At 45.5% G+C, this 27,367-nt stretch overlaps 1 protein-coding gene across 8 annotated transcripts; it reads left to right on the forward strand.

Moving 5' to 3' along the window:
- Positions 1 to 1,875: 1,875 nt before the first annotated feature.
- MSH5 (mutS homolog 5) lies at positions 1,876 to 26,927 on the forward strand. Of its 8 annotated transcripts, none has more exons than XM_042938289.1 (25): positions 1,876 to 2,288; positions 2,760 to 2,982; positions 3,191 to 3,314; positions 3,764 to 3,844; positions 4,028 to 4,090; positions 5,059 to 5,180; positions 5,355 to 5,464; positions 5,738 to 5,773; positions 6,310 to 6,392; positions 7,169 to 7,214; positions 11,221 to 11,359; positions 11,481 to 11,543; positions 18,966 to 19,094; positions 19,387 to 19,459; positions 19,623 to 19,732; positions 19,969 to 20,049; positions 23,291 to 23,378; positions 23,609 to 23,798; positions 23,915 to 24,041; positions 24,687 to 24,836; positions 25,361 to 25,507; positions 25,716 to 25,859; positions 26,073 to 26,210; positions 26,385 to 26,458; positions 26,671 to 26,927. In XM_042938289.1, the coding sequence occupies exons 2-25, from the start codon at positions 2,773 to 2,775 to the stop codon at positions 26,780 to 26,782; spliced, it is 2,640 nt and encodes an 879-aa protein (XP_042794223.1). In that variant the 5' UTR covers positions 1,876 to 2,288; positions 2,760 to 2,772; the 3' UTR covers positions 26,783 to 26,927. The 8 variants fall into 8 exon arrangements, with proteins under 8 accessions (XP_042794223.1, XP_042794221.1, XP_042794227.1 ...); XM_042938287.1 differs by having other exon boundaries at positions 2,274 to 2,350; XM_042938293.1 differs by having other exon boundaries at positions 2,274 to 2,350; positions 25,433 to 25,507.
- Positions 26,928 to 27,367: the final 440 nt, after the last annotated feature.

A 27,367-nucleotide genomic window follows, 5' to 3' on the forward strand; every position in this document is an offset into this window, starting at 1 on the left:
CAAAGATCAGATGGAATAATGTAAGTGGAGTCCTTGGGGACACAAATAAGTAGGGAGGCAGAGGAAGAGTAGCTTGATTTTCGAGGTTCTGTCAAACTCTTTATGATCTGCTGAAAAATGGCTTAATAATACATCCTCCAAACTGGATATATTCCAGCCTCCATATCCTGAATCTCCCTCCTACCCTACCATACCTTCTCTTTCTTCCTCACCCCTTGCTCACAAGAGACCTACAGTTCCAGAAAAACATGGTGGAGTGCAAGCACATAGGAGCAAAACAGGCCTTGACACTTAAAGAAAGGGAGAGACTTGGGGGAGGACTGGGGCAGAGTGAGAAACATGCTGCTGGAAACTAACAGTTAGTGGTTTCCTCTCCTGCTTCCTTTTCTGTGGGTTTTCTCCTCTCTGGGGGAAGGCCTATCTCTCTCCTCCCCAGAGAGGAGATATATTGTGTTTGCTTCCTTGAATAGTAAGATCCTATAAGGTTGTAGAATGATTCCATGAGTGTGTATGTGTGTGTGGGGGGGTGGGGGGTGGGGGGAGTCTTCTCCATGGGTGATCCTCAAATTCTGTACACAGGACCCCTTCCATCTGAGGAAAGGAGGTCAAAGCAGCCCTATTCCTAGGGTCCTCTTCTATTTCAGCTGGTCAATGTCCATCAGAGAATATGCCCCACAAAGATCTCCCTTCTGGGAGACGCCTCAGGCAAATAGGGCCAGCCCTGAGCTGAAACAGGTTTTGGCAGCTTCTTCTCTGCCTCTCTTTTCTCTCCTACAGCTTTATAGCTAGAGCTGGCTTGATTATCAATATTGACTTTGGCTGGCTGGCTTGGCTACCCAAAAGGTATTTTGCCTTAATTTCCCAGATGACAGGTAATGCTGCCCTCTCCCGGTACTATTCAGCAGAGCCCCCTGGATTTGAAACCAGGGGCTGCAGCCTCAAATCCTGCATCAGAGAAGTGTCCCTCTGGTCTCATCTCCTTACCTCTGCTTTTCTTCTATCTTAATATCTATCCTTTCCTTTGAAAGGTGGTTTCTTTTTTCACTCCCTCCCCTTCCTTGGCTTGGTAAACCAGTCCCTAATCTCTTTTCACCCCAGATTGGAAGGTGTGTCCCTCTCTGACACGCCTTAGAGTTATGACAGTCTCTTCCAGGTTTCCATAGCTCCATTGCTCAACCGTTTGCCAGGGGTAACCATTAACCTAGCCCTTAACTCACTCCCCAGCTTTCTTCCTAGAGGGGATTTTCCAATCATTGTTTAGCAGAGCCAGATTATCCCACCATCTTCTCTAACCTCTTGCATGGGATCTCCCCATCTCAGGGTACCCTGGACAAAGTTGGGGAGGAGGATGTATTTTTTAAAGCATATACTTGTTTATTTCTGTCCCCCTCACAATCTCCTCGCTTACCCTCCCGTCACACACACTAAAAAGTTTCATGAAGCCCATACTTAATTAATGTTCAGTACTTTGGGTCTACCACCTGACCCAGAGTAGGCACTAAATAGTTGCTGAGTGAATGAATAACACCCCTCTGTACTTACGGATGTGGGTGTGTGTGCATCTGTAGGAGGGGTACAGACATGTCTCAGCAGGAGTGTAGCTGTTCTTATCAGGTCTAATTCTCTCCACCAGACTTTGGTGTAATTCGAATGCTTCCACTTCCTTGTGGGAGACAAAAATTATAATTGAGACCCAGTAATTCCCTCGTTGGGGTGGTAATACCCTGAACCAAGGATATAAGCAAAAGAGGACTAGGATAGGAGTCTTGCTTATTTCTGCTTATTTATTTAAAACACGTGGCTTTTACTAAGTTTACCAGGCACAATTCTAAGCTGTTCATAAATACTAGTTCAGTGGGTACAAATATTAATTTAGAGTTGTTGGTACAGGTTTAATAATGTGCTTATCTTCCCTCTCCGGAAAAAAAAAATGCAATTCGCTTCTGCCCCTTTAAGCTGCTCCCCCCAACCTGCCTAGACCAGTTAGTTCCGTAGGCTCTGACTCAAGCTCCGCTTCCGACTTTCACAGGCTCCACCCCGCGTTAATCAAAGCCCAAACCCGGCAGGCCTAAGGCCCGAGTGCTAAGCAACGGCACTGGCGGCGGGAAGTTTGAACGTTCGGACACCGCCCCATATGCGAATAGACCAATCAGCGTCCAGCCGTCTTAGCAACAGCGATCCTCTCCTCCCTCCAGTCCTGTCGAAGTCTTAAGCAGGATCCGGATCTCTCCGGCCAATAGCGGCTTAGAGGGGCGGGGCGTGTGCGCGCGCACCCCGCCCCCACTCAGGTGTGCCTCTCTTGCGGGAGCGCGGCTCTTAGTGACGCGGTTTCGCGCACGTAGCTACCCAGGTGACTGAAAACGCGGGAAAGTGCCGCGAGTGTCCGCAACTGGGGTAGGAAGTCGAGAAGTTTAGGGCTGCGATAGTGGGGGCGTGGTTGGCAGAGGCGGGGAGAGGAGACGTGCAGACTCGGCCCTCAGGGCCCTCCAGCCAAAGTACAAAGCTCCTGGTGACCGGAATGTGGGTGGGGCACGTGGGGTTTTGCAGTCTGGACTTTGGTGATATACCTAAGAAGTCGCCTGTCAAAATGCCTGCAGATGTTAAAAACAAAACGTTACCGCAGCTCTCCCCGGCCCTTGCAGCCCTGCGCCTCAGCCCTCTCCCAGTTCGGGTGGATTTGCGTGTCTACGCACCCCCTATCCCAGCCTCCTGGCGGTGAAATCCCGCTCCTGAACCGTCTTCTTTTTCTGCGCCCCCAGAGCGTCCAAGGCCATGTTCTCCGTAGGAACGATCCCAGGCGGGACGCCGCAGAGCCCGGAGCCGGGGGCAGCTTCGGCCAGCTTTCCCAGCCTGGCCCCAGTGTCGGGCCGTGGGGAGGCTGAGGAGGAGGAGGACAACGAGCAAGAGCCGGCGGAGGTCTCTGGGGCGGCGATAGCTGATGTCTGGTGGAGCAGGCGCTTGGATCCTGAGAGCAGGGAGCTGGTTGGAACTTCGGGATGTTAGAATCAGTGGGCTTGGAATAGCTGGCAGGTCACTTGCCTCTGCTCTGTTTGACACTGACTGAATGGGGACGATGATACTTATCTCAAGGGATTTGATAAAATGATTAAAATTAAGTAGGACATGGCATAACCCTACACTTACCAGCAGTTTCCTTTCCTGTCGGTTTCCTTTCTTCTTCCTGGGATAGATCTATCTGTGTGCGCTGTGGACTTCAGGATACTTGGGCATCGCCTACTATGACACTAGTGACTCTACCATCCACTTCATGCCAGATGCCCCAGACCATGAGAGTCTCAAGCTTCTCCAGAGAGGTGGGAGCAGAACCATGGATTCCTCTACTCTGAGACTGGAAGTGTATTTCACTCTTCTATCCTTACCTGTCTCAATTTATTTTATTGACTCCCAGAATTTCCCCCTGTTGTTTATAGGAATTCATTTCATTATTCAACACTTATTGTTTATAATGTATCAGGTGCTGGGCAAATCAGTCATGTCCGTCCTGCAGGGCTTTGGAGTCTAGTGACAATCTCCAGGTCACTCTTCCCTCCTGCCACCCTGCCAGTCTTCTCATTCCTCAATCTCATGCCTGACTCCTACCTATGCTCCCAATGTGCAGAGCACCTCTTACTTTTAGAGGGAGGAAATGAGGGTGCGTTTGTTTGTTTGTTTTGGAGGGAGTAGAAGGAAATAGCAAGGGGAGGCCTATGGATACCCCCTTAGAGGATCCTTTTACTCATTTGGTCTCCATTCTTCTTCCAAGTGTTGGATGAAATCAATCCCCGGTCTGTTGTTACGAGTGCCAAACAGGATGAGAATATGACTCGGTTTCTAGGAAAGCTTGGTAAGGACTGGGTAAGGGGAAAAGCAAAAATGGGAAAGGAGTGAACTGTGGAATATTCCAGGAGACTAAAGGGTCTTGAAGGAGCAACAGCCAGGAGGCCAGAATTGGGTGAGAGGGAAGGTGGGACAAAGGCAGAGGACTGAGATGTTCAGACTCATGGCCCTTTCTCTGCTTCCCCCACAGCCTCCCAGGAACACAGAGAGCCTAAGAGACCTGAAATTGTATTTTTGCCAAGTGTGGATTTTGGTACTTCCTTTCCTTTGCCCAGTTCCTCATCCCATTTTTCCTACCCCTTTCTCCTTACTCTACTTGAGCTCCATCAGAAGTCTCTCCTCAGCCTTATCTTATCCTAACCCTTTGTGTTCTCCAGGTCCCATAAGCAGTCTCCTCAAGATCTGTCCTGCTCCTTACCCTTTAATAACCTGAAACCTTGTGAAGTTTCCACATAGGCGTGTCTAGGGATGAGGGCCTTCCCAGAGAAGAGGAAGTGGTGGCACTTTGTGGATAGCTTTGATTGTTGGGATTTTTACCTTTAAGCCAAAGCCATTTGTCCCTTAAAAAAAAAAAAAATAGACAAAACCTTCCCAGGTTTGTAAAAAGTTTTACAAAACCTTCCCAGGTTTGTAAAAAAGATAAGGAATGTTCTATTCTACTTAGATATTAAGACATTAGTGTTATTCATTCCTCTATTAATATGATCCTTTGACCCCAAATCCCAAATTCCAAATAGATACCTTAGGAATAGATATTCTGAATCACTTGTCTTTCTCAGGTTGTGCTCTCAACCAAAGATCTTTATATTCTAGGTAAAATAAAGAGATAATTAGACTAAGTCTGAAAATTTGGTACATTATTATTAGTATCATCATCATCATCATCATTTTATTTTGAGAGAGTGTGTGAGCAAGGGAGGGGAAGAGAAGGAGAGAGAGAATCCCAAGCAGGCTCCACGCTGACAGCACAGATGCAGGGCTCAAACTCGAGCTCTGAACCATGAGATCATGATTTGAGCTGAAACCAAGAGTCAGAAGCTTAACCAACTGAGCCACCCAGTCGCCCCTGAAGATTTGATTCTTGTTTCAGCTTTCCATTAACTGCCTGTATAACTTGGCAAGTCACATCCTCTCTCTTGCTTCTATCATTTCATTCTTAAAATGGGGTGAAAATTGGGCTACAAGACCTTTCCTTTTCCTCTCATGCTTCCCCCAAAATAGGTCTGGAGATAAGCAAACAGCGCCTTCTTGCTGGAAACTACTCCTTCATCCCAGACTCCATGACTACCACTGAGAAAATCCTCTTCCTCTCCTCTATTATTCCCTTTGACTGCCTCCTCACGGTAGGAAGGGTCCTGGGAGATGAGGGCTGGTTGGAGAAAGGGACCAATACCCATTCCTAGGGTTGAGTCCTGGGAGGTACTAGTCCAATCCTGGAAAATAATAGTTTTCTCTGGTGTTGTCCAGCCTCCAGGACATTGGGATTTACCTCAACTCCATTACTGATTTCCTCCCAGGTTCGAGCACTTGGAGGGCTGCTCAAGTTCCTGGGTCGAAGAAGAATTGGGGTTGAACTGGAAGATTATAACGTCAGCGTCCCCATCCTGGGCTTTAAGAAATTTGTGTTGTAGGTGATTTACCCTAACCTCAAGCAAAGTAAGGTGGGATTGGGAGGTCTTAACAGCAAGACAAGGTGGGGGGGGTGGGGTGGGAGGAGTGGGCAGTGACCCATCAGGTAAAGTGCTCTAGGACACATAGGAGCACCTGAAGGGGGTGTGGAGCTCCGGGGAGATGACTGAGACAGTATTCCAGGAGGGGGATCTAGGGGGTGGAACCTAAGAATGAACTCACACCGCTCCTACCCCAGCCACCTTTCTTTCTTCTTGTTTTCTGTCCTCAGGACCCATCTGGTGAGCATAGATCAAGACACTTACAGGTAAGGAGATGGAGGCAGGCTGCGTCTCTGGGGAGAGAGAAGGATTAAGTTTAATACTCTAATAATCCCAGTGAGGCTCCAGTTTCTTTAATCCAGGGGTTATTAAGGTCTCTCTCCTTGAAGAAAAGGGAAGAGAGGGAGAAAAGCCCAAAGGTATCACCCTCCTTTTCTAAAGAGAAAAACTGATACAGAAGTGAGGGACAGACCTTACAACCAAATTTGATCTCAGGAGGATGTTCCCAATCTCCCTTCCATCTTCTCAATTCCCTTTAAAAAATCCAAGTTACCTTGGGGCTCCTGGGTGGCTCAGTCGGTTAAGTGTCCGACTCTTGGTTTCAGCTCAGGTCATGATCTCATGGTTCAGGGTTCAAGCCCCGTGTCAGGCTCCATGCTGACAGTGCAGAGCCTGCCTGGGATTCTTTCTCTCTCCCCCCACCCCCCTCCGCCTCTCCCCTGCTCTCTCTCTCAAAAATAAACTTAAAAAAATTTTTTTTTAAATCCAAGTTACCGCAAGCTCCTTCACTTCTCCCTTACAGTGTTCTGCAGATATTTAAGAGTGAGTCTCACCCTTCAGTGTACAAAGTGGCCAGTGGACTGAAGGAGGGGCTCAGCCTGTTTGGTAGGTATGCCCCTTCCCTCATCCCACACTACAAAATGCTTCCAGAAAAGCAGCTGCCTCCCAACATGTGTCCCAGTCCCTCTTCCCTCCCACTTCACTCCTGTTGCCAGATGTCTCTTCCACTCCAGTCCAGCTTTCTTATGCTCCTTGTACCCTCCCTGAGCTTGGGCCCCCCCCATCCATAGTTGTCCAGTGTCATTTGCATATCATCTCTTACTTTACCAATTCCATGTTCCTTCCTTGGGTTTCTATGGATGTTTCTGCTGGTTGTGCACCTGTTTAGGGACTTTGGGAGTCCCTATGTTTAGAGGAGAGTTATATAACTGCATAACTGTCCATAACTTATGCATAACTTATTTGCATTGAGTCTTTGTCAGCTGTCTCTGGCTTTAGGGTGTAGTGGGGACATCTCCCCAAGTAGCCGCATGGTTTTACTGTGCATACCTCAGTGGATTGTGTCTAATGTTTACATATATGTGTTGGCCTCTTTGTGAATCCAACCACAGCTGCTCTGTGTATTTTTCTGGCCAACTGTTCCTGTGAGTGGCTATCCCTCCCTAAGCCCTTGGACGGTAATCCTGGCTCAGACTTAGTGGCCAGTCGCTGGCTTTAGCTGCCTTTGTGTTCTGTATCTGCAGAACGCCCCCAGGCCAGCCTGTCCAAACTCTGTCCTAACTGAACCTCTGGCCCGGATGCCTCAGTTTAGACACACCCACACATTCCTTTTTCTGCCCCTGCCTTGTAACAAGCTCACTGCCTGCCCCTGCTCCCCACAGGAATCCTCAATAGATGCCACTGTAAGTGGGGACAGAAGCTGCTCAGGTAAGTCTCACACATGTGCTGCAGGTTAATGTATTCATTCTACAGACTCACACAAACCACCCCATCTCATAGTGCTGAGAACTGCCATTTCCCAAATGCTGGCTAAACGCATTTAATCCTCACACCAATCCCGTGTGGTAGCTAGTATCCTCATTTTATGTTGTCAGCACAGATATACGTATGCCCATTGATGGTACAGACTGGCACACATGCAAGCAGCAGAAACAATCACAAAATACTAATGCACACATGGTAATATCTTTTTTTATTGAAGTGTAGTTGATTGCAATATTATATTAGTTTCAGGTATACAATATAGTGATTCAGTGTTTATATACGTTTCGAAGTGATCACCATGATAACTCTAGCTACCATCTGTCACCATGCAAAGTTAACACAGTATTATTAACTATATTCCTTATGCTATACATTGTGTCTTTTTTTTAATAACTGGAAGTTTCGACCTCATATGATACTATCTTTACTTTTTTTAAGATTTTTAAATTTTATTTTAAGTACAATCAACTCCCCAACGTGGCGCTCAGACTCATGACCCCAGGATCAAGAGTCACATGCCAGGCCCCACATGGTACTATCTTTAATTATAAAAATCACACTTCACATTTGAGCTATTGTCTGTTGACTTTCAAAATTGTGTCTCTATTTCTGAGCTGTATATGTGGAATGCTCACCGCACGTCATCACCAGTTGCAATTTCTATAGGCAGTTCAAGCTCAGAGCATCTAAACTGATGCCCACTGGACCTGTTCGTCTTCCTGCATCCTTTTTTATCTGCATAATGGCATCGCTGGCAGTACTGCTTCTCAACCTTGGATTGATGCTTCTCCTTCACCCTTCGTATTCAATTATTCACTAAGACCTATTGATTGTACCCTGAAATGTCTTTCTCAGACATCTCTCTCCCTCTTTCCACTGCTCTAACTCTGGCTGTAATCATTTCTAACCTTGGGCATTGTATTCACCTTCAGATTGGTCTCTGTGCTTTGAATCTCTTCTTTTTCCAATCTGTCCTTTGTTCGAAAATACTTGTCATTCCACAACAGAGATCTGAGCATATCACTCCACTTTTTTTTTTTTTTAAACCTTAAGTAAAAACAAAATAACATAAGCCTCAGACTTCCCCATTCTCCGTGGGTTGGAGATTAGCATATTTAGCAGTATGATGTTCAGGACCCCTCCCATTCACCCCAATTTAAACTTCCATGATTCATGATTATCTTCCAGAGCCCTTCCTAAATCCATCCTTACTGGATCTGCCCTATAGTCCAGTCATTTGGGCCACTTTCCATCATGGAAATACACCATGCCCATGTTTATGCACTTCCCTCTGGAAAGTTTTTCCCTTGTTCTTTACCTGTCAGAATCTTACATCTTCTTCAAGGTACAAGCCAACTATCACCTTCGTGGTGAAACTTTCACAGGCACCCATAAGGAGACTGACACACACCTTCCTGTTTGCTCACACGTTGCCTGTTTGTTTTCTAGTTGTACTGTCACATCAGGTTGGAGTTAGCGGTCGGTGAATCTGCTTGTTCTCATAGCTGTGAGCTCCATACAACGGTCATTCCTGTTACCTCAGTGCCTGGCACATGGCCTTGTATGTAGTAGCACCGAGTGAGTAGGTACACAAATGCAAACACATTGGTCACGTCATCTGTACAAACTCAGAGCTGAAACCTTTGCTAGCCTACAGGTGCACAATCCTTTACCCACCTCACCTGCCCTGCACTGTGTGTCTTTTAGAGGTTAATTTAGATAATCTGAGGTCATCTCCAGGTAATTGGGGTGCCTTCATTACCCACGCATTCTACAGGTGCAGATCTCTAATCTCAACCAGGGATGAGAGAGAAGGAATTCTCAGGGGAGAAGAGATCAGAGTTAAAGGGGAGGGGAGGAATGCAGATCCCCCCAGGTAGGATCCAGCAGGGCATGGAATCACAACCTGAATCATGAACTAAGGACCCAGTTGGCCTCCAACTGGACAGGGCACCAGGAAGGTGACTGAATGTCACAGTATGCTCTAAAGAGCACTGTGCTCACAGTCTGGAGACCTGAGTTTGAGACCCAGCTCTAGATTTTGGACAAGCTGCTTGTCTAAGGGCTTCATTTCCTCAGCTGTAGAATTAGGAGGTTTAGCTTGACTAAGATTTCTCCTGGCACTAGCAGTACGTGAGTCAGAAAAACCTAAGTATTTTTTTTAATGCTTATTTATGAGAGAGAGAGCGAGAGAGAGAGAGCACTAGTGTGAGCACAAGTGGAGGAGGGGCAGAGAATCCAAAGTGGGTTCTGTGCTGACAGCAGAGAGTCCCATTCAGGGCTCAAACTTGCAAGCCGCAACATCATGACCTGAACCAAAGTCGGATGCTTAACTGACTGAGCCACCCAGGCGCCCTGAAAAACCTAGGTATTTTACAAGAAAGTCTGCTTGTACTCTCCAAGGTGGGGAAGGGTATTCACAGACTGACCTACACAGCTGCTGGTGGAGCTCTCTGTGGCTAAGGAGCAGAGGTGCCTAAAACCTACCCTCGAATCCAACCTAATTCTCCATTTTACTCTAACCTGGGGTGTTCTAACCCAGGGTAACTGGCCATAGACTATATAGTGTGAGATACATATCCTCCGGCCATAGTGTCTCCATAGGTTGGTTCTTTATATGAAGTAGCATGCCTGGGGTGCCTGGGTGGCTCAGTCTGTTGACTTTGGCTCAGGTCATCATCTCACAGTTTGGGGATTTGAACCCTGCATCGGGCTTTGTGCTGAGAGCTCAGAGCCTTCTTTGGATCCTCTGTCTCCCTCCCTCTCTGCCCCTCCCCCCCAAAATAAATAAACATTAAAAAAATAAATAAAGTAAAATAACATGCCTAATGGCTTGCTCTGATACAGAAAAGAATTCATGGGCTCACAGGTCCTTGCAGAGTCTCACACTCTTCATAGCCATAGAGAAGATAGGGGCACCCAGAATTAGACAAACACAGAAGAAACATTTATTACCGTATACTAATTTTTTAGGAAATATCTCAGGCACACAAAATGTGGAAGTAATAATAATACAAACGTCTATGTTTGCACGAACAAATTTAAGAATAAGGCAATGTTTTTGAAGGGGCGCCTGGCTGGATCAGTTGGTAGAGCATATGACTCTTTTTTTAAAACATTTTTTTTTTTAATGTTTTTGACAGAGAGAGACAGAGCATGAGCAGGGGAGGGGCAGAGAGAGAGGGAGACACAGAAGCCAAAGCAAGCTCCAGGCTCTGAGCTGTCAGCACAGAGCCCGACGCAGGGCTTGAACTCACAGACTGCGAGATCATGACCTGAGCTGAAGTCGGACGCTCAACCGACTGAGACACCCATGCACCCCAAGCATATGACTCTTGATCTTGGGGTCATGAGCTTGAGTCCCAGAGTGGGTATAGAACTTACTTTAAAAAAAAAAAAAAAAAAGACAATGTCATTGAAGCCTTTTCAGTATCCTTCCCAATCCTTCTCTGCAGAGATGACCATTATCATGAATTGAGGATTATCATTCCACATGGAATGGTTATATACTTTTACAGAACAACAAGAAAAGATGAACGTGTGTGCAATTACACCCAGAGACACTTTCACAGCTAAATGCAGATAAACTCACGCTGACTCACCGTCTCCTACTCAGCTGCAGAGAGAACTAGAGTGTTGGCACACAAATACCTCAATACGCTACACTCCCTCTAAATATTGACAAGCTCCATTACATATCCACATGGAATGACACATGGTTACATCCATCAAAACCATGATAAACAGAGTCGTGCTCACATGCAGAGATTTTTAGTAGATCTGTGTGAACACGCCCGCATAGATAGGACACTGTACTTGCCAGTACAGATACTGATTACCACAATCCCCAGGGACCTCCAGACACACATTTTCACAAGCTGGGATCAAGACAATAAAGAGAACAGATGTAATTTCTGTCCCCACCCCCCGTGTCATGCCTTGCTTCCAGGCTATGGTTCACACGTCCGACTCACGACCTGGGAGAGCTAAATTCTCGGTTGGATGTCATTCAGTTTTTCCTACTACCCCAGAATCTGGACATGGCTCAAATGCTGCATCGGTTGCTGGGTCATATCAAGAATGTGCCTGTGAGCCAGGGGTGGGGGCCGGGAGGTGGGGAAGGAGTTTGAGGGTCAATATTGGACATGCGGCTTTTTGAGGAGCATTAGAGTGGGAGAGGGAAAACAATGGCTGTCCCTTTGACTGTAGCTGATTTTGAAACGCATGAAGCTGTCCCACACCAAGGTCAGCGACTGGCAAGTTCTGTACAAGGTAAGATCTTCCTTCTTGAATCCCAGAAATCCAAGTTAAGTCCCTCAGCATGTGATCCAGACCTTCTGTACTCTGGTCACCCTCTCCAACTTTATCCTGACACTTTTTTTTAAATTTATTTATTTTGAGAGAGAGCGCACGAGTGAGAGAGCAAGCATGAGCCGGGGGGGGGGGGGGGGAGGGGGGGCAGAAAAAGAGGGGGAGAGAGAGAGAGAGAATCTTTTTTTTTTTTTTTAACATTTATTTATTTTTGAGACACAGAGAGAGAGAGCATGAACCGGGGAGGGTCAGAGAGAGGGAGACACAGAACCTGAAACAGGCTCCAGGCTCTGAGTTGTCAGCACAGAGCCCGACGCGGGGCTTGAACTCATAGACCGTGAGATCATGACCTGAGCTGAAGTCGGATGCTTAACCGACAGAGCCACCCAGGCACCCCGAGAGAGAGAGAATCTTAAGCAGGCTCCATGCTCAGCTCAGAGCACGACTCGGGGCTCGATCCCCCTGACCCTGGGATCATGACTTGAGCTGAAATCAAGAGTTGGATGCTCGACTGAGCCACCCAGGCACCCTATCCCAACACTTAAAAAAACCAAGAAAAAAACTTTGTATTGTAGAAGTTGTGAAAAAAAAAAAAAAATTTAGAGTAATATAATGAGCCTCCATGTACCCGCCATGCAGCTTTGACACTTGGACTCATGCCAATCTTGTTTCATGTATATCTTCTCCTTGCTTTCCCCTTCCTGGATTATTTTGAAGCAAATTCCAGCCATCATATAATTTCACCCATAAATATGTTAATATGATTTCTAAAAGAAAATTTCTCTTTTTTTTAAATGCTTATTTATTTTGGGGGCACCTGAGTGGTTCAGTCGGTTAAGCGTCTGACTTCAGCTCAGGTCATGATCTTGCGGTTCGCAGATTCAAGCCTCGCATCAGGCTCTGTGCTGACAGCTCAGAGCCTGGAGCCTGCTTTGGATTCTTTGTCTCCCTCTCTCTCTCTGCCCCTCCTTCACTCACACTCTGTCTCTGTCTCTCTCATAAATAAACATTAAAAAAATTTTTTTTAATGCTTATTTATTTTTGAGAGAAAGAGTATGAGCATGAGAGGGGCAGAGAGAGAGAGGGAGACAGAGTATCAGAAGTGGCTCTGCACTGATAGCAGCTAGCCCAATGTGGGGCTTGAACTCATGAACCATGAGATCATGCCCTGAGCTGAAGTCAGATGCTCAACTGACTGAGCCACCCAGGTGCCCCAAAAATTACTTTAAACAATTTTTTTAATGTTTATTTATTATTGAGAGACAGAGATAGAGCATGAACATGAGAGGGGCCGAGAGAGAGGTGCCCCCCAAAACTACTTTTAAAAAGGAATAATGGGGGTGCTTGGGTGGCTCAGTCAGTTAAGCATTAGACTCTTGGTTTCTGCTCAAGTATGATCTCACCATTTGTGGGATTGAGCCATGCTTTGGAGCCTGCTTGGGATTCTCTCTCTCCCTTTCTTTCTGTCCCTCTCCCCCACTTATGTGGGTGCTCTCTCTCTCACAATAAATATAAATAAAAACTTAAAAAAACATAAAAAGGAATAACAATATCATTATCTTACTAACAGCATAATTCTTGAATATTACAAATTGTCCGATGTTCACATTTCTATTCTTTTTAAAAGCAGGTTTTTAAAAATTTTTTGTAATGTTTTACTTTTGACAGAGAGAGAGAGAGAGAGAGAGAGCAAGCGCAAGTGGGGGAGGGGCAGAAAGAGGGAGACACAGAATCTAAAGCAGGCTCCAGGCTGTCAGCACAGAGCCTGACACAGGGCTCCAACTCATGAACCATGAGATCATGACCTGAGCCAAAGTTGGAAGCTTAACTGACTGAGCCACCCAGGTGCCCTGCATTTTTTTTAATGTTTATTTATTTATTTTGAGAGAGAGAGAGAGAGAGAGAGAGAGAGAGAGAGAATCCCAAGCAGGCTCCATGCTGTCAGCATAGAGCCTCAACTGGGGCTCGAACTCATGAACCATGGGATCATGACTTGAGCCAAAATCAAAAGTCAGATGGGGCGCCTGGGTGGCTCAGTCGGTTAAGCGTACAACTTTGGCTCAGGTCATGATCTCGTGGTACATGAGTTCGAACCCTACGTGGGGCTCTATGCTGACAGCTCAGAACCTGGAGCCTGCTTCAGATTCTGTGTCTTCCTCTCTCTGCTATTTCCCTGCTCTTGCTCTGTATCTCAAAAAAAAAAAAGAGTAGGATGCCCAACTGACTTGAGCCACGCAGGCCCTCCTGATGTTCACATTTCTAATCCTCTCATAAATGTCATGATTTTTGAAACATTACATTTTGTTTAATCAGGATGCAAATATGTTCAACATATGGCAATGGTTTGATGTCTCTTGAAGTCTCCTTTGTGGGTTCCTTTTGCCTTTCACAGTTCTCCCTCCATCTCTATCTCAATCTTTATCTCTCTTTTTCCCCTTGCAAATTATTTGTTGAAGAAGTTATATTGTTTGTCCGACAGAATTTCCCTTAGCCTGGATTTTGCTGAATGTAATCAGTAGGTGTTTTTGACATGTTTTACGCTCTTCTAGAATTTCTGTAAGTAAATAGTTGAACCTAGAAGATCGATCAAATCCAAGTTAGATTTTTTTCAATACTGTTTTATAAGTGGAGGAATATAATGTCTCATATGTCTGTCTCTCCTTTTGTGATGTTAGCAGCTTTTGATGTTTAATACCTAAGTCCATTATTTCCTTATGGATTGCAAAGTAGTATTATTCTGTCATCCTTTCTTCATTTATTAGCCAGAACATTTCTGTAAAGAGAAACCCTCTCATCTGCTTTTTGGTTTCCCAGTGATATATTTCATATCATAGAAATTGCTTGATTTCCCTCCCCCTGCTTTTATTTATCAGCTATCAGCATATAGGAAATTGGTTCCCTAACATCCTCCAAGGTAGCCAGTGTGTTTTTTGTTGTTGTGTATCATCATGAACTCAGATTTATGCTTGTGTTTCAGTCCTCTGCAATTTTAGTCTTTCTACATGTTCAGATTATTCCATCTTTGGCCAATGGGAGCCTCTTCATGTTGGCTTCTGAGTCCTTTAAACATGACCCCAGTAGACTTTCCCACTTGGCAGCTTCCCTCCTGCTCTCTGATTTGATGGGATCTAACAAAAATATCATTCACATTTCCTGGTTTTATTTTATTTTTATTTTATTTTTTTTTATGTTATTATTTTTTATGTCATCTCTGCACCCAAAGTGGGACTTGAATTTTGACTCCAAGATCAAGAGTCACATGCTCTTCTGACTGAGCCAGCCAGGTGCCCCTACATCTCATATCTCCTGGTTCTGACCCAGGATGAGACATTTCTCCAAGGAGCCCTGGTTCCTTTTAGTGAAAAATTGTATCACAGGCTGTCTCAGTCTGAATGCTGAAACATGTCCCAGCATGTTTTACTTATTGTTTTTAAGACTTTTCTGTGGACATATATAGGAACTTTTAAAAAGTAAAATACATGCATGATAAAATTGGTACTGATACCACCAATTTAAATTCAGAAGCACAGCATCCTTACCTTATATATTCCTTTACTTATCTTCTTCAGTATTTCTTCTTCATACTGAAAATTCTGGTTCTCAATAACAATAGCAATGAGAAGATTAGAATATCATTCATTTGCCTTTTCCTACATTACATCCATAACGATCTTAGTATAACACTTCTAGCACTACTATCAATGATATTATTGAAAATAATTTAAGATTTTTGGGGAGGAGGAGGGAAGTTCTTTTTGTCCCTACTAAGGACATACAGTCAAATTACTGTTTTAGTCACTTGGAATAGTTCCTCTCTGTGTAGTTATGTCACTATCTGGACATACATTTATGTTCATTTGTTTCATTCTATTTTTGATTTTTAAGAATTTTTAAAATTTCATTTATTTTTATAATTACATAAAATATTTATGTAATTCCAAACTATTATGTAGTCAACTAATTCTAGTTTCTATCCACCCCCCACCTATAGATAACATTTTCTTTTTAAAATTTTTAAGATTTATCCTTCTGTTGCTTTGTTTTAAATTTTTTTTTTTTTTTTTTAATAATTAAGATGTAAAGAAAAGTTGCAAAAATTGTACATGGTGTTCTCACATATCCTTCATCCAGTTTCCCTTAATGTTAACATATTACCAAAACAATGTTGACATAACCATAGTACAGTTATGTCAGAAATCTTTTATGAGTTATAATTCAGTGTTGTATTTTTATTTTACTCAAATTTTTCTAGTTTAGTTCCTTAAGAGTTCTTTTCAGATTGACTTTTAATATACCCATTTATTTATTTTTTAATAGTTTTTTAAAGTGTATTTTTATTTGAGAGAGAGCTAGAGAGCAAGCAGGGGGGGAACAGAGAGAGGGAGACAGAATCCCAAGTAGGCTCTGTGCTGCCAGCACCCAGCACAGATCTTGATGTGGAGCTTGAACTCATGAGCACGAGATCATGACCTGAGCTGAAGTCAAGAGTCCGACATTTAACCGACTGAGGCACCCAGGCGCATACCCCCCACCCCTTTTTAAATAGTTTTTTAAAGTGTATTTTTAATATGCCCATTTAGCTTTTAGATTGGCTTTTCAGATTCAGGTAGGCTTTTGATATGCTCTTCTGACATGGCCCCCAGTCCATTTTTTTTTTAAATTTTTTTTTTCAACGTTTTTTATTTATTTTTGGGACAGAGAGAGACAGAGCATGAACGGGGGAGGGGCAGAGAGAGAGGGAGACACAGAATCGGAAACAGGCTCCAGGCTCCGAGCCATCAGCCCAGAGCCTGACGCGGGGCTCGAACTCACGGACCGCGAGATCGTGACCTGGCTGAAGTCGGACACTTAACCGACTGCGCCACCCAGGCGCCCCCCCCAGTCCATTTTTGAGCACTTCCTAACTTTTTACCACTACAAGATGCTCCAGAGTCATCTTATATTTTCCTTGCCTAAGCCCTAGAATCAACCATTTCTCCAAGGAGTCCTGGTTACATTCTTTGGAGAATAGTATTAGAAACCAAGATCTGGACACTAGATGTGGTTATTGCTACTGGGGTATCTGTCACTTCTTTTCACCACAGACAGAGCTAAAGAAATTAATGTAGTATGCTAACCCATGCATATACATCTGTATTCCTGAATCGATCTATCTATATAAGAATCCATGAGTTCATACTCATACCTCTGATACCACAGAGTTCACTCTATACCACAGTCAATACCACAGAGTTCACTCCAGACTTCCTCCTTTCCTCATTTGTAACTTCTTTCTCTGCCAGTGAGAAACCTGCTTCTTATTATCTTCAGCAGGTTTCTTGTAACATGAACAGATATGTGGAACTATTTGTATCTTCCATTCCCACTACTGAACATTCATCAGCCAGGCCAGGCTATGCATTCAGGGGCTCTGCACACTGTGTTCTCAACGTAGCAGGGTGGTTAAAAGCCAGACACCTGGGTTCAAATCCCAGCTCTTTTATTTACTCTGTGAGACTTTGAGCAAATTATGTTATTTCTTTGTGCTTCCAGTTGCTCCTCTGTGAAATGGAGATAATTCCTATCTCCAAAGATTATTTTGAGGATGAATGAAATTAACATATGTGAAGAGTTTAGAACATTGCCTGTCACCTAGTAAGCATTCAATAAGTGTTGGCTCTTACTCCTACCTCTATTCATTTACTCATGCTCTTGCTTTCAAACAGAATACTCTCCTTCCTTTTGAATAGCCTTATTCACAACCAAGTTCATTTCCTTTTCTCTGTAAAGATAGCCCATATTAGTCTTTTTTTTAAAATTTTTTTAAATGTTTATTTTTGACAGACAGAGCATGAGCGGGGAAGGGGCAGAGAGAGAGGGAGACACAGAATCAGAAGCAGGCTCCAGGCTCTGAGCTGTCAGCACAGAGCCCAACGTGGGGCTCGAACTCACAGACCGCGAGATCATAACCTGAGCCGAAGTCAGATGCTCAACCGACTGAGCCACCCAGGCACCCTAGTCCATATTAGTCTTATTCTCTGAACTTATTTCATAATTTTAATCAGTTCCATAACTTGGTCAATCTGTTTTGTGGGTAGTCATTATTTTTGCTGCTTGTTTATTTCCATCATGGCTAGAGTATAAACCCTTTGATTTATTTACTTCATATATCTTCTACCACCAAGTAAGGCTCAGTAGATGCCCTATGGATTTGGTCTGTCCGCTCAGTCTAACCTTGGCAGCCACCTCAGGGCCCTGAGCTTCACCCTGGGTAATTAACTGTCAGTGACTCTCACCCTTTCTCTCTTCTTGCTGTCTTTCCCCAGTGCTATCTTGCTCCTTCTGCTCATTTACTGTTCTGCCTTCCATATCTCTACTTCTCTTTCTCCTTCCTCAGTGTAAAATCCTTTCCTCTTAGGGGCACCTGGGTGGATCAGTTGGTTGATCATCCAGCTTTGGCTCAAGTCATGATCTTGTGGTTCATGGGTTCGAGCCCTGTGTCAGGCTTTGTGCTGACAGCTCAGAGCCTTCTTTGGATTCTCTTCCTGTCTCTCTGCCCCTCCCCTGTTGTGTGCGTGCACATGTGCGCTCTCTCTCCCTCTCTCTCTCAAAAATAAGTAAACACTAAAAATAAATAAAAAGTTTAAAAGATCCTTTCCTCTACTGAAGCACCTACCACTTTATTTTTACTTATTTATTTATTTACTATTATTTTTTTAATGTTTATTTATTTTTGAGAGAGAAAGAGACAGAGTATGAGCCAGGGAGGGTCAGAGAGAGAGGGAGACACAGAATCTGAAGCAGGCTCCAGGCTCTGAGCTGCCAGCACAGAGCCCGACGCGGGGCTCAAACTCACGAACTGTGAGATCATGACCTGAGCTGAAGTCAGAGGCCCAAATAACGGAGCCACCCAGGTGTCCCTATTTATTTATTTTTTAAGTTTATTTATTTTTCTTGAGAGAGAGAGAGAGCACGAGCAGGGGAGGGTCAGAGAGAGGGAGAGAGAGAATCCCAAGCAGGCTCCACCCTGTCGGTGCAGAACCCAAGAGGGCTCGAACCCAAGAACTGTGAGATCATGACCTGAACCCAAACCAAGAATCGGACACTAAAACAACTGAGCCACCCAGGTGCCCCTATTTTTAAATCTTCTGGGTGTATTTCTGTCTTCCTCGTTTGACCAAGAGCTCATCTGGGACAGGGCCCATTTTAGTTCTTTGTAGTCTCACTATTTAGTGTAGTGCCTGACACAGAATTTTACAGATGCCATTTTCCTCACTTACTGTTTCTTTTTTGCCTTTGAGATCTTCTGTCTTTTATATTGTGTTTCCCCCTGCTGCTCTCTGTTCTTCTCAGTCCATCCCTGTCCCCTCACCTCAGCCCATCTTCTGTCCATTTCTGCTACAGACTGTGTATAGTGCCCTGGGCCTGAGGGATGCCTGCCGCTCCCTGCCCCAGTCCATCCAGCTCTTTCAGGACATTGCCCAAGAGTTCTCTGATGACCTGCACCATATTGCCAGCCTCATTGGGAAAGTGGTGAGTGGAAGACAGAGGCAGAACCCCTGGGGACCTAGGGAAGAGAGGTGGGATTGGAGGACACAGAAGGACTGTGCTCTGGGGAATGTGCTATGGAAGATGAGAGACATCAAAGTCAGTTGGATGACCAAAGAATGAGATGGTGAGAGGAAGTGTCAGAATGTCAGAGACCTGCTTGGAGGGTTAGGGTTAAAGCAGAAACTGCAGGGAGGATTGGGACCCGAGTAGAGGTGAGGAGCAGGATTGGGAGATGGTTCTGGGTGATGAGCAACTGGACTTTTTATCTCCTCAGGTGGATTTTGAGGGCAGTCTTGCTGAAAATCGTTTCACAGTCCTCCCCAACATAGATCCTGAAATTGATGAGAGTGAGTGTTGGGTGTGCAGTGGGGCCTATGGGCCCCAAACACGAGCCTGCCCAGTGATGGGGTACCATCATCAGTAGGTGGCCACTACAACTGGGGCTAACTAACCATGGCAAACAGGGCAGGAACCTTACTTTCGATACTCATATGTCTTCCACCCTCCTAGAAAAACGAAGGCTGATGGGACTTCCCAGTTTCCTCACTGAGGTTGCCCGAAAGGAGCTAGAGAATCTGGACTCCCGTATTCCTTCATGCAGTGTCATCTACATCCCTCTGGTGAGGGCAGGAGGACGGGTGTAGCCTCCAGGGGTCTTTTATGGGAGATATTAGGTTTATGAAGGACACACTGCTGGATAAGAAAACCCCTGGGGAAGTGTGAAGAATATGAACACGGTGGTGGTTTTAGGCCCTTGAGAGAAGCACTGGAGAATACTGGGATCTCTGGCATCCTCTGGGGAGATAAGGTGTCCAGTACTTTATTCTCTGTTTTAACTCCTCTGCACTCTCCCCAGATTGGCTTTCTTCTTTGTATTCCCCGCCTGCCTTTCATGGTAGAGGCTAGTGACTTTGAGATCGAAGGACTGGACTTCATGGTAAGGCCCTTGACTTCTATGGGGCGGGGGGGGGGGGGGGGGGGGAGGGTGATGAGGGAAATGAGTCAGCAGCTGAGGGAGGGCCTTCCCCCATTAGCACTGCCCAATATGGGATGTCTCTTCTACAGTTTTACTTTGATCTTTACCAGCTCTGAAATAAAAGAGAAAGAAGTCAGGTGAGAAAGAGATAAAAGACCTGTACCCTGAAAACTACAAAATGATGAAAGAAATTGAAGATGACATAAAGAAATGGAAAGACATTCCATGCTCTGGAAGTGGAAGAACAATTGTTGTTAAAATGTTGATACTACAGTTTACAGATTTAATGCCATCCCTATCAATATACTAACAGTATTTTTCACAGAACTAGAACAAACAATCCTAAAATTTGTATGGAACATCAAAGACCCTGAATAGCCAAAGCAATCTTGAAAAACAAAAAACTGGAGGTATCACAATTCCAGACTTCTAGTTTTATTACAAAGCTGTAGTAATCAAAACAATATAGCACTAGCACAAAAATACACACATAGATCAATAGGACAGAATAGAAAGCCCAGAATATGCAATAGAGAGGGGCACCTGGGTGGCTCAGTCAGCCAGTCTGACTCTTGGTCTCAGCTCAGGTCTTAATCTCAAGGTCGTGAATCAAGCCTTGCATTGGGCTCCATGCCAGGCATGAAGCCTACTTAATAAACTCAAAATGGATTAAGGACCTAAATGTGATACAGGAAACCATAAAAATCCTAGAAAGAGAGCACAGGCAGTAATTTATCTGACATTGGTTGTAGCAACATCTTTCTAGATACCTCTCCTGAGGCAAGGGAAACAAAAGTGAAAATAAACTATTGGAGCTACATCAAAATAAGAACCTTCTGCATAGCAAGGGAAACAACCAAAAAAACTAAAAGGCAACTGTGGAATGGGAGAAGATATTTGCAAATGACATATATGATAAAGGGTTAGTATTCAAAATATGTAAAGAACTTATAGGAGCGTTTGGCATGCGACTCTTGATTTCACGGTTGTAAGTTTGAGCTCCATGTTGAGTGTAGAGATTACTTTAAAAATTTTTTTAAATATTTATTTTTGAGAGGGCGGGGAGGAGCAGGGAGAGAGAGGGAGACACAGAATCTGAAGCAGGCTCCAGGCTCCGAGCTGTCAGCCCAGAGCCCAACGAGGGGCTCAGACTCACCAATGGTGAGATCGCCATCTGAGCTGAAGTCAAACCCTTGCCCGACCAAGCCACCCAGGGGCCCCAAGATTACTTAAATAAATAAAATTAAAAAAAAAAAAGAACTTATATTACTCAATAAAAAGAAAAAACAAATAATCCAATTAAAAAATGGGCAGAAGACATGAACAGACATTTCTCCAAAGAAGACATCTAGATGGCCAACAGACACATGAAAAGATGCTGAACATCACTCACTGTCAGGGAAATACAAATCAAAACCACAATGAGATATCACCTCACACCTAAAGCCACACTTTAGTCAGAATAGCTAAAATCAAAAACTCAGGAAACAACAAGTGTTGGCAAGGATGTAGAGAAAAAGGAACCTTCCTGCACTGTTGGTGGGGACAAAAACTGGTGCCATCACTGTGTAAAACAGTATGGAAGTTCCAAAGAAAATTAAAAATAGAATTACCCTATGATCCAGGAATCACACTGCTGACTACCCAAAGAATACAAAAACACTAATTCAAAGGGATACATGCTCCCCTATGTTTATAGCAGCATTATCTACAATAGCCAAACTATGCAAGCAGCCCAAGTGTCCACTGATAGGTGAATGAATAAAGAAGATGTGGTACACACAATGGAATATTACTCAGCCATAAAAAAAGAATGCGATCTTACCATTTGCAATGGCATGGAAGGATCTACAGAGTATTATGCTAAGTAAGATAAGTCAGAGAGAGATAAATTCCATATCATTTCACTCATATGTGGAATTTAAGAAGCAAAAATGAACAAAGAAAAAAGACAAAACCAAAAAACAGACTCCTGACTATAGAGAACAAACTGATGGTTACCAGAGGGCAAGTGGGTGGGGGGATGGGTGAAACAGGTGAAGTGGATTAAGAGTACATTTATCTTGGGGCACCTGGGTGTCTCAGGCGGTTAAGCATCCAACTTTGGCTCAGGTCATGATCTCAGGGTTCGTGAGTTTGAGCCGCACATTGGGCTCTGTGCTGACAGCTCAGAGCCTGGAGCCTGCTTCAGATTCTATGTCTCCCTCTCTCTGTGCCCCTTCCCCACTCACACTCTCTCTCTCTCAAAAATAAATGTTAAAAATAAAAAGAGTACACTTAATAAGCACTGAACAGTATACATAGAAGTATTGAATCACTATATGTACACCTGAAACTAACATAACACCGTATGTTAATTATACTAGAATTAAAAATATATATATCAGAAATTATCAAGGAGAGGCATAACTAAACTAGTGTTTAAGAATGAATATTTGGGTGATAAACTTACAAAGAAAATAAAGAATTGATTCCCAGAAAGGTCAGAATAGAGGTTACTTTTGAGGAGCTGGAGAAGGTTGTGATAGGATGGCTCTCTGGGGTAGCTGGCAAAATTTTAATTTCTTAACTCAATTTGTAACCTACATGGTTAGTCACAAGGGTATTTGCCTCATAATAATTCTTCTACACATTTGTTTAATTCAGTTTTTTTTTTCTTTCAATGTTTATTTTTGAGACAGACTGTGAGCGGGGGAGGGGCAGAGAGAGAGGGAGACACAGAATCCGAAGCAGGCTCCAGGCTCAGAGCTGTCAGCACAGAGCCTGACGTGGGGCTCGAACTCAGGAACCATGAGATTACAACCTCAGTGGAAGTCAGATGCTTAACCGAGCCACCCAGGCGCCCTGTTTTATTTTAAAATATAAAGTTAACGGGGCGCCTGGGTGGCTCAGTCAGTTAAACGTCTGACTTCGGCTCAGGTCATGATCTCACGGTCTGTGGGTTCGAGCTCCGCATCAGGCTCTGTGCTGACAGCTCAGAACCTGGAGCCTGCTTCTGATTCTGTGTCTCCCTCTCTCTCTGCCCCTCCCCTGCTCATGCTCTGTCTCTCTCTGTTGCAAAAGTAAATAAAAACATTAAAAAAATTTTTTTAAATAAATAAAATATAAAGTTAAAAAAAAAGTTGGGGTGGGGCTGGAGGTGATGTTAGAGAAGATGGAGACCAAGAATGCAAGGCCCACAGCTTTGAACCCTTGCACCCAGTTTCTGTCAGAGGAGAAGCTGCACTATCGTAGTGCTCGAACCAAGGAGCTGGATGCATTGCTGGGGGACCTGCACTGTGATATCCGGGGTGAGGAGAAGCAAAAGGCTGGAGGGGAGCGGGCAGCTTGGAGGATATTCTAACAGGCTCCTTTCTTCCTGCTCTCTCACTCTGACTTTGTACCTTTTCCTCTCAATGTCTCGGGGTGTCTCAGACTCTTTCTCTGCAAGCCTATTTCCAGGTCTTTCTGCTGGCTTCTTTGTCTCTTCTTCATTTTCTCCTGGAGCTAATGTCCAGCCCCCTTCCTCCCCTACCTCTAGATCAGGAGACCCTGTTGATGTACCAGCTGCAGTGTCAGGTGCTGGCACGGGCAGCTGTCTTGACCCGTGTGTTGGACCTTGCCTCCCGCCTGGACGTCCTGCTGGCTCTTGCCAGTGCTGCCCGGGACTACGGCTACTCAAGGCCCCGTTACTCCCCCCAACTCCTTGGGGTCCGAATCCTGAATGGCAGGTGAGAACAGAAGGGGCTGGAGGCATAGACACAAGGGGCCCAAAGGCCCCATCTCTGCTGCCTTCATTTATCTGGATTCACAGGCCATGTGCGAGGTAACTCTCTACCCACTGCAGACATCCTCTGATGGAACTCTGTGCCCGAACCTTCGTGCCCAACTCTGCAGAGTGTGGCAGGGACAAAGGGAGGATCAAAGTCATCACCGGACCCAACTCCTCAGGGAAGAGCATATACCTCAAACAGGTGAGGAGAGCGGCACATGGGTAGCTCAGTCAGGTGAGCACCCAACTTCAGCTCAGGTCATGATCTGACAGTTCATGTGTTCAAGCCCCACATCGGGCTCGCTGCTGTCAGCACAGAGCCTGCTTTAGATCCTCTGTCCCCCTCTGTCTGCTCCTCCCCCACTTCTACTCTCCCCCAAATAAAACATTAAAAAAAAAAAAAAAACAAGTGAGGAGAATCCCTGCACACTGGGCCTCTGGCATCTTTTTCATTGTCTCCATCTCCCACCTGCCTGCAAACATGGGTCCCTACAGCTCTTCCCCTGTGTTCTGACTCGATCTGTCATCAAAAGTCTGTAGTGCACACTCCCTGCTCCTCTACCTCACATGTTCCCATTCTGTACTTGAGGGAGAGCCATGCTCTAACAGATCTTTCTGTGCCCTGAAATCCTCTCCCCCATCTCTGAATAGATCCATGCCATTCCCAGGTGTGCCTCTGCCCCCTCCCCCCTTCCTTTTTCCTGATTCTAAAGAAAGCTGAAGGGGCTCTACTCTTCTATTAAACTGTGTCCATCCCTCTTTGATCTATAATTCACCCCTCAGCCTTGACTCACCTTTACCCCAGCCCACACCATCAGGCCCCAGGCCCTGTCTCCTCCGTTTCTAGGTAGGCTTGATCACATTCATGGCCCTGGTGGGCAGCTTTGTGCCAGCAGAGGAAGCCGAAATTGGGGCAGTGGATGCCATCTTCACCCGGATTCATAGCTGCGAATCCATCTCCTTGGGCCTCTCCACCTTCATGATCGACCTTAACCAGGTCAAAGGGAGCAAAGGGGGGTGGGATTGTGGGAGGGTATTAGTAAGGAAGGAACTCTACTCTTGAAAAATAATCAGGGGCACCTGAGTGGCTCAGTTGGGTGGGCGTCTGACTCTTGATTTCAGCTCAGGTCATGATCCCAGGGTTGTGGGATCAAGCCACGTGTGGGCTCCATGCTGAGCACGGAACCTGCTTAAGATTCTCTTCTCTCTCTCTCTCTCCCTCTCTCTTCCTCTGCCCCTTCACACACCCCGCCCCCATGCTTTCTCTCTAAATGAAAAAAAAATCTAAAAAGAAAAATGATCAGAACAAGAAAAATCTTCATTCTGCAGCATGCCTTCTGTATTAGGGGCAGGAAGCACCAAATTCAGAGACTGGGAGAATCAATACCATGAACTTTTACTGAACCTTTGATTTGCATGAGACACTGTTGGCAATGAAAGGATGAATGAAATGTGTGTCTTACCACTGAAGAACCTGCAGTCCAGTAGGGTGGACACATATATAAGCAGCTTTATTCACAGGCAGACTGTGGTCAGTGCATTACAGGCTTGAATGCCAATGAAATCCTCCCTTGTCCGCCTGGTACCCAGCAGGTGGCGAAAGCAGTGAACAATGCCACCAAGCAGTCTCTGGTCCTCATTGATGAATTTGGAAAGGGAACCAACACGGTGAGGAGACAAAAGGATGAGAAACTGAGGAGGGGAAGGCGGGGGAAGACAAAGGAGCACGAGGGTGACGCTGTGCCTCGGGAAAGGAACAGGGGTGCATGGGGCCAGAAAGAAACAGAAAAGTGCAAGATGGGGCAGGCCAGGGCAGGTGGAGAAGTGTACACAGGGCACCTCTGGTTCAGTACCCTCACCCCTGCTCTCTGCGCAGGTGGATGGGCTTGCGCTTCTAGCTGCTGTGCTACGACACTGGCTGGCACTTGGACCCATGTGCCCTCACATCTTTGTGGCCACCAACTTTCTGAGCCTTGTTCAGCTACAGCTGCTGCCACAGGGGCCCCTTGTGCAGTATTTGGTAAGGAAACCCATCTAGCCCTCTAGGGATCCATAGGATGAGCAGTTACCAGAACTGAGTGAGGAGGACAGCCTCTTCAGGTGCAACAGGGGCTCCCTGAGCACAGGAACCATGTCCCTTCCCATTTCTCACTCCCCACAGGGGTTGGCCAAGGGTTTCAGGGCAGGAAGCAGAGAGATTGATGACACACTGTCCCCTTGTATCTCTTTTAAGACCATGGAGACCTGTGAGGATGGGGACGACCTAGTCTTCTTCTATCAGGTTTGTGAAGGTATTGCCAATGCCAGCCATGCGTCCTACACAGCTGCCCAGGCTGGGCTTCCCGGCAATCTCATTGCCCGTGGCAAGGAGGTGAGATCCAAACGTCAAGTACCTCCATCAGGGCTCCCTTCCGTTAGCCTGGCTTTCTGGGTCCATGGGATTTCTGACCCTTAGTTCCAGTTCTCTTACCCAACTCCCCCTCCTCTATCCCCCACCTCCACATCCCACCTCCACCCCCACCCCCACCCTCCTTCTGGTTCCTAGGTCTCAGACTTGATCCGCAGTGGGAAACCCATCAAGCCTGTCAAGGAGTTGCTAAAGGAGAAGCAAATGGAAAAGTGAGTGTGTGGCCCAGTGTCCCGGCTCTCTCTAGCATGTCTGCAGCTCTTCTCCCCCTTTCAGGGACTCAGCCTCTTTGTCCTTCAGAGACCCACGATTTATCCTGAAATCCCTAAATTTTCCTGGGCTCCCTGTGCCACAGCCTCTCTCCTCTGCCTGGGGACTCAGTTATCTCTTCTCCCATAAATCCCATTTTTCTCTCTCCCATTAGTTGCCAGACGTTGGTAGATAAATTTCTGAAACTGGATTTGGAAGATCCCAACTTGGACCTGGACATTTTCATGAGTCAGGAAGTGCTGCCGGCTGCCACTGGCATCCTTTGAGAGTCCTTCCTTGGCTTTCCTCCACTTCCCAAGACCCCAGCGAGCTGCCATGCCCTGTCTCTTTCCTGGTCTCCCTCAGGCCCAAAATTCTCAATTTTCCTGGAAATTCTGTTTCACGTTAGGAATAAAGTTTATTTCAGACCAAGGTATTGTTTCTTGAGAGCAGCCATCACAAAACAATAGGAAAGACATGAAGCACCAAGCAGAAGTCCACAGAGGGGTCTGCCCTGCCTCATTAAGAACACAGTGACACTGGGGCACCTGGCTGGCTCAGAGGAGCGTGTGCCTCTCAATCTCGGGGTGGTGGGTTGGAACTCCATGTTGGGTGTAGAGATTACTTTAAAAAAACAAGCTTAAAACAACAACACAGTGACACTGCTGTAGGGGGACCCTTGGGTTCTACCCAGGGGACTTCATGAGAACCAGCTCTTTCAACAGACCCTACAAAAGCAGATGAGAAGGAAGACAGAGAAACCCAATGGAGATGGTCTTTTCCCCTTAAGTAGGAACACCCCAGCCTCAGAGACACTGCAGGAAAGCCTGAGAGGCTGAAAAGGTGGGATGGGCACGAGGCAGGGGGAAGGG

The sequence above is a fragment of the Panthera leo genome, chromosome B2 (genome assembly GCF_018350215.1).
Source record: "Panthera leo isolate Ple1 chromosome B2, P.leo_Ple1_pat1.1, whole genome shotgun sequence".
In the NCBI taxonomy this organism is placed as follows: Eukaryota; Metazoa; Chordata; class Mammalia; order Carnivora; family Felidae; genus Panthera; species Panthera leo.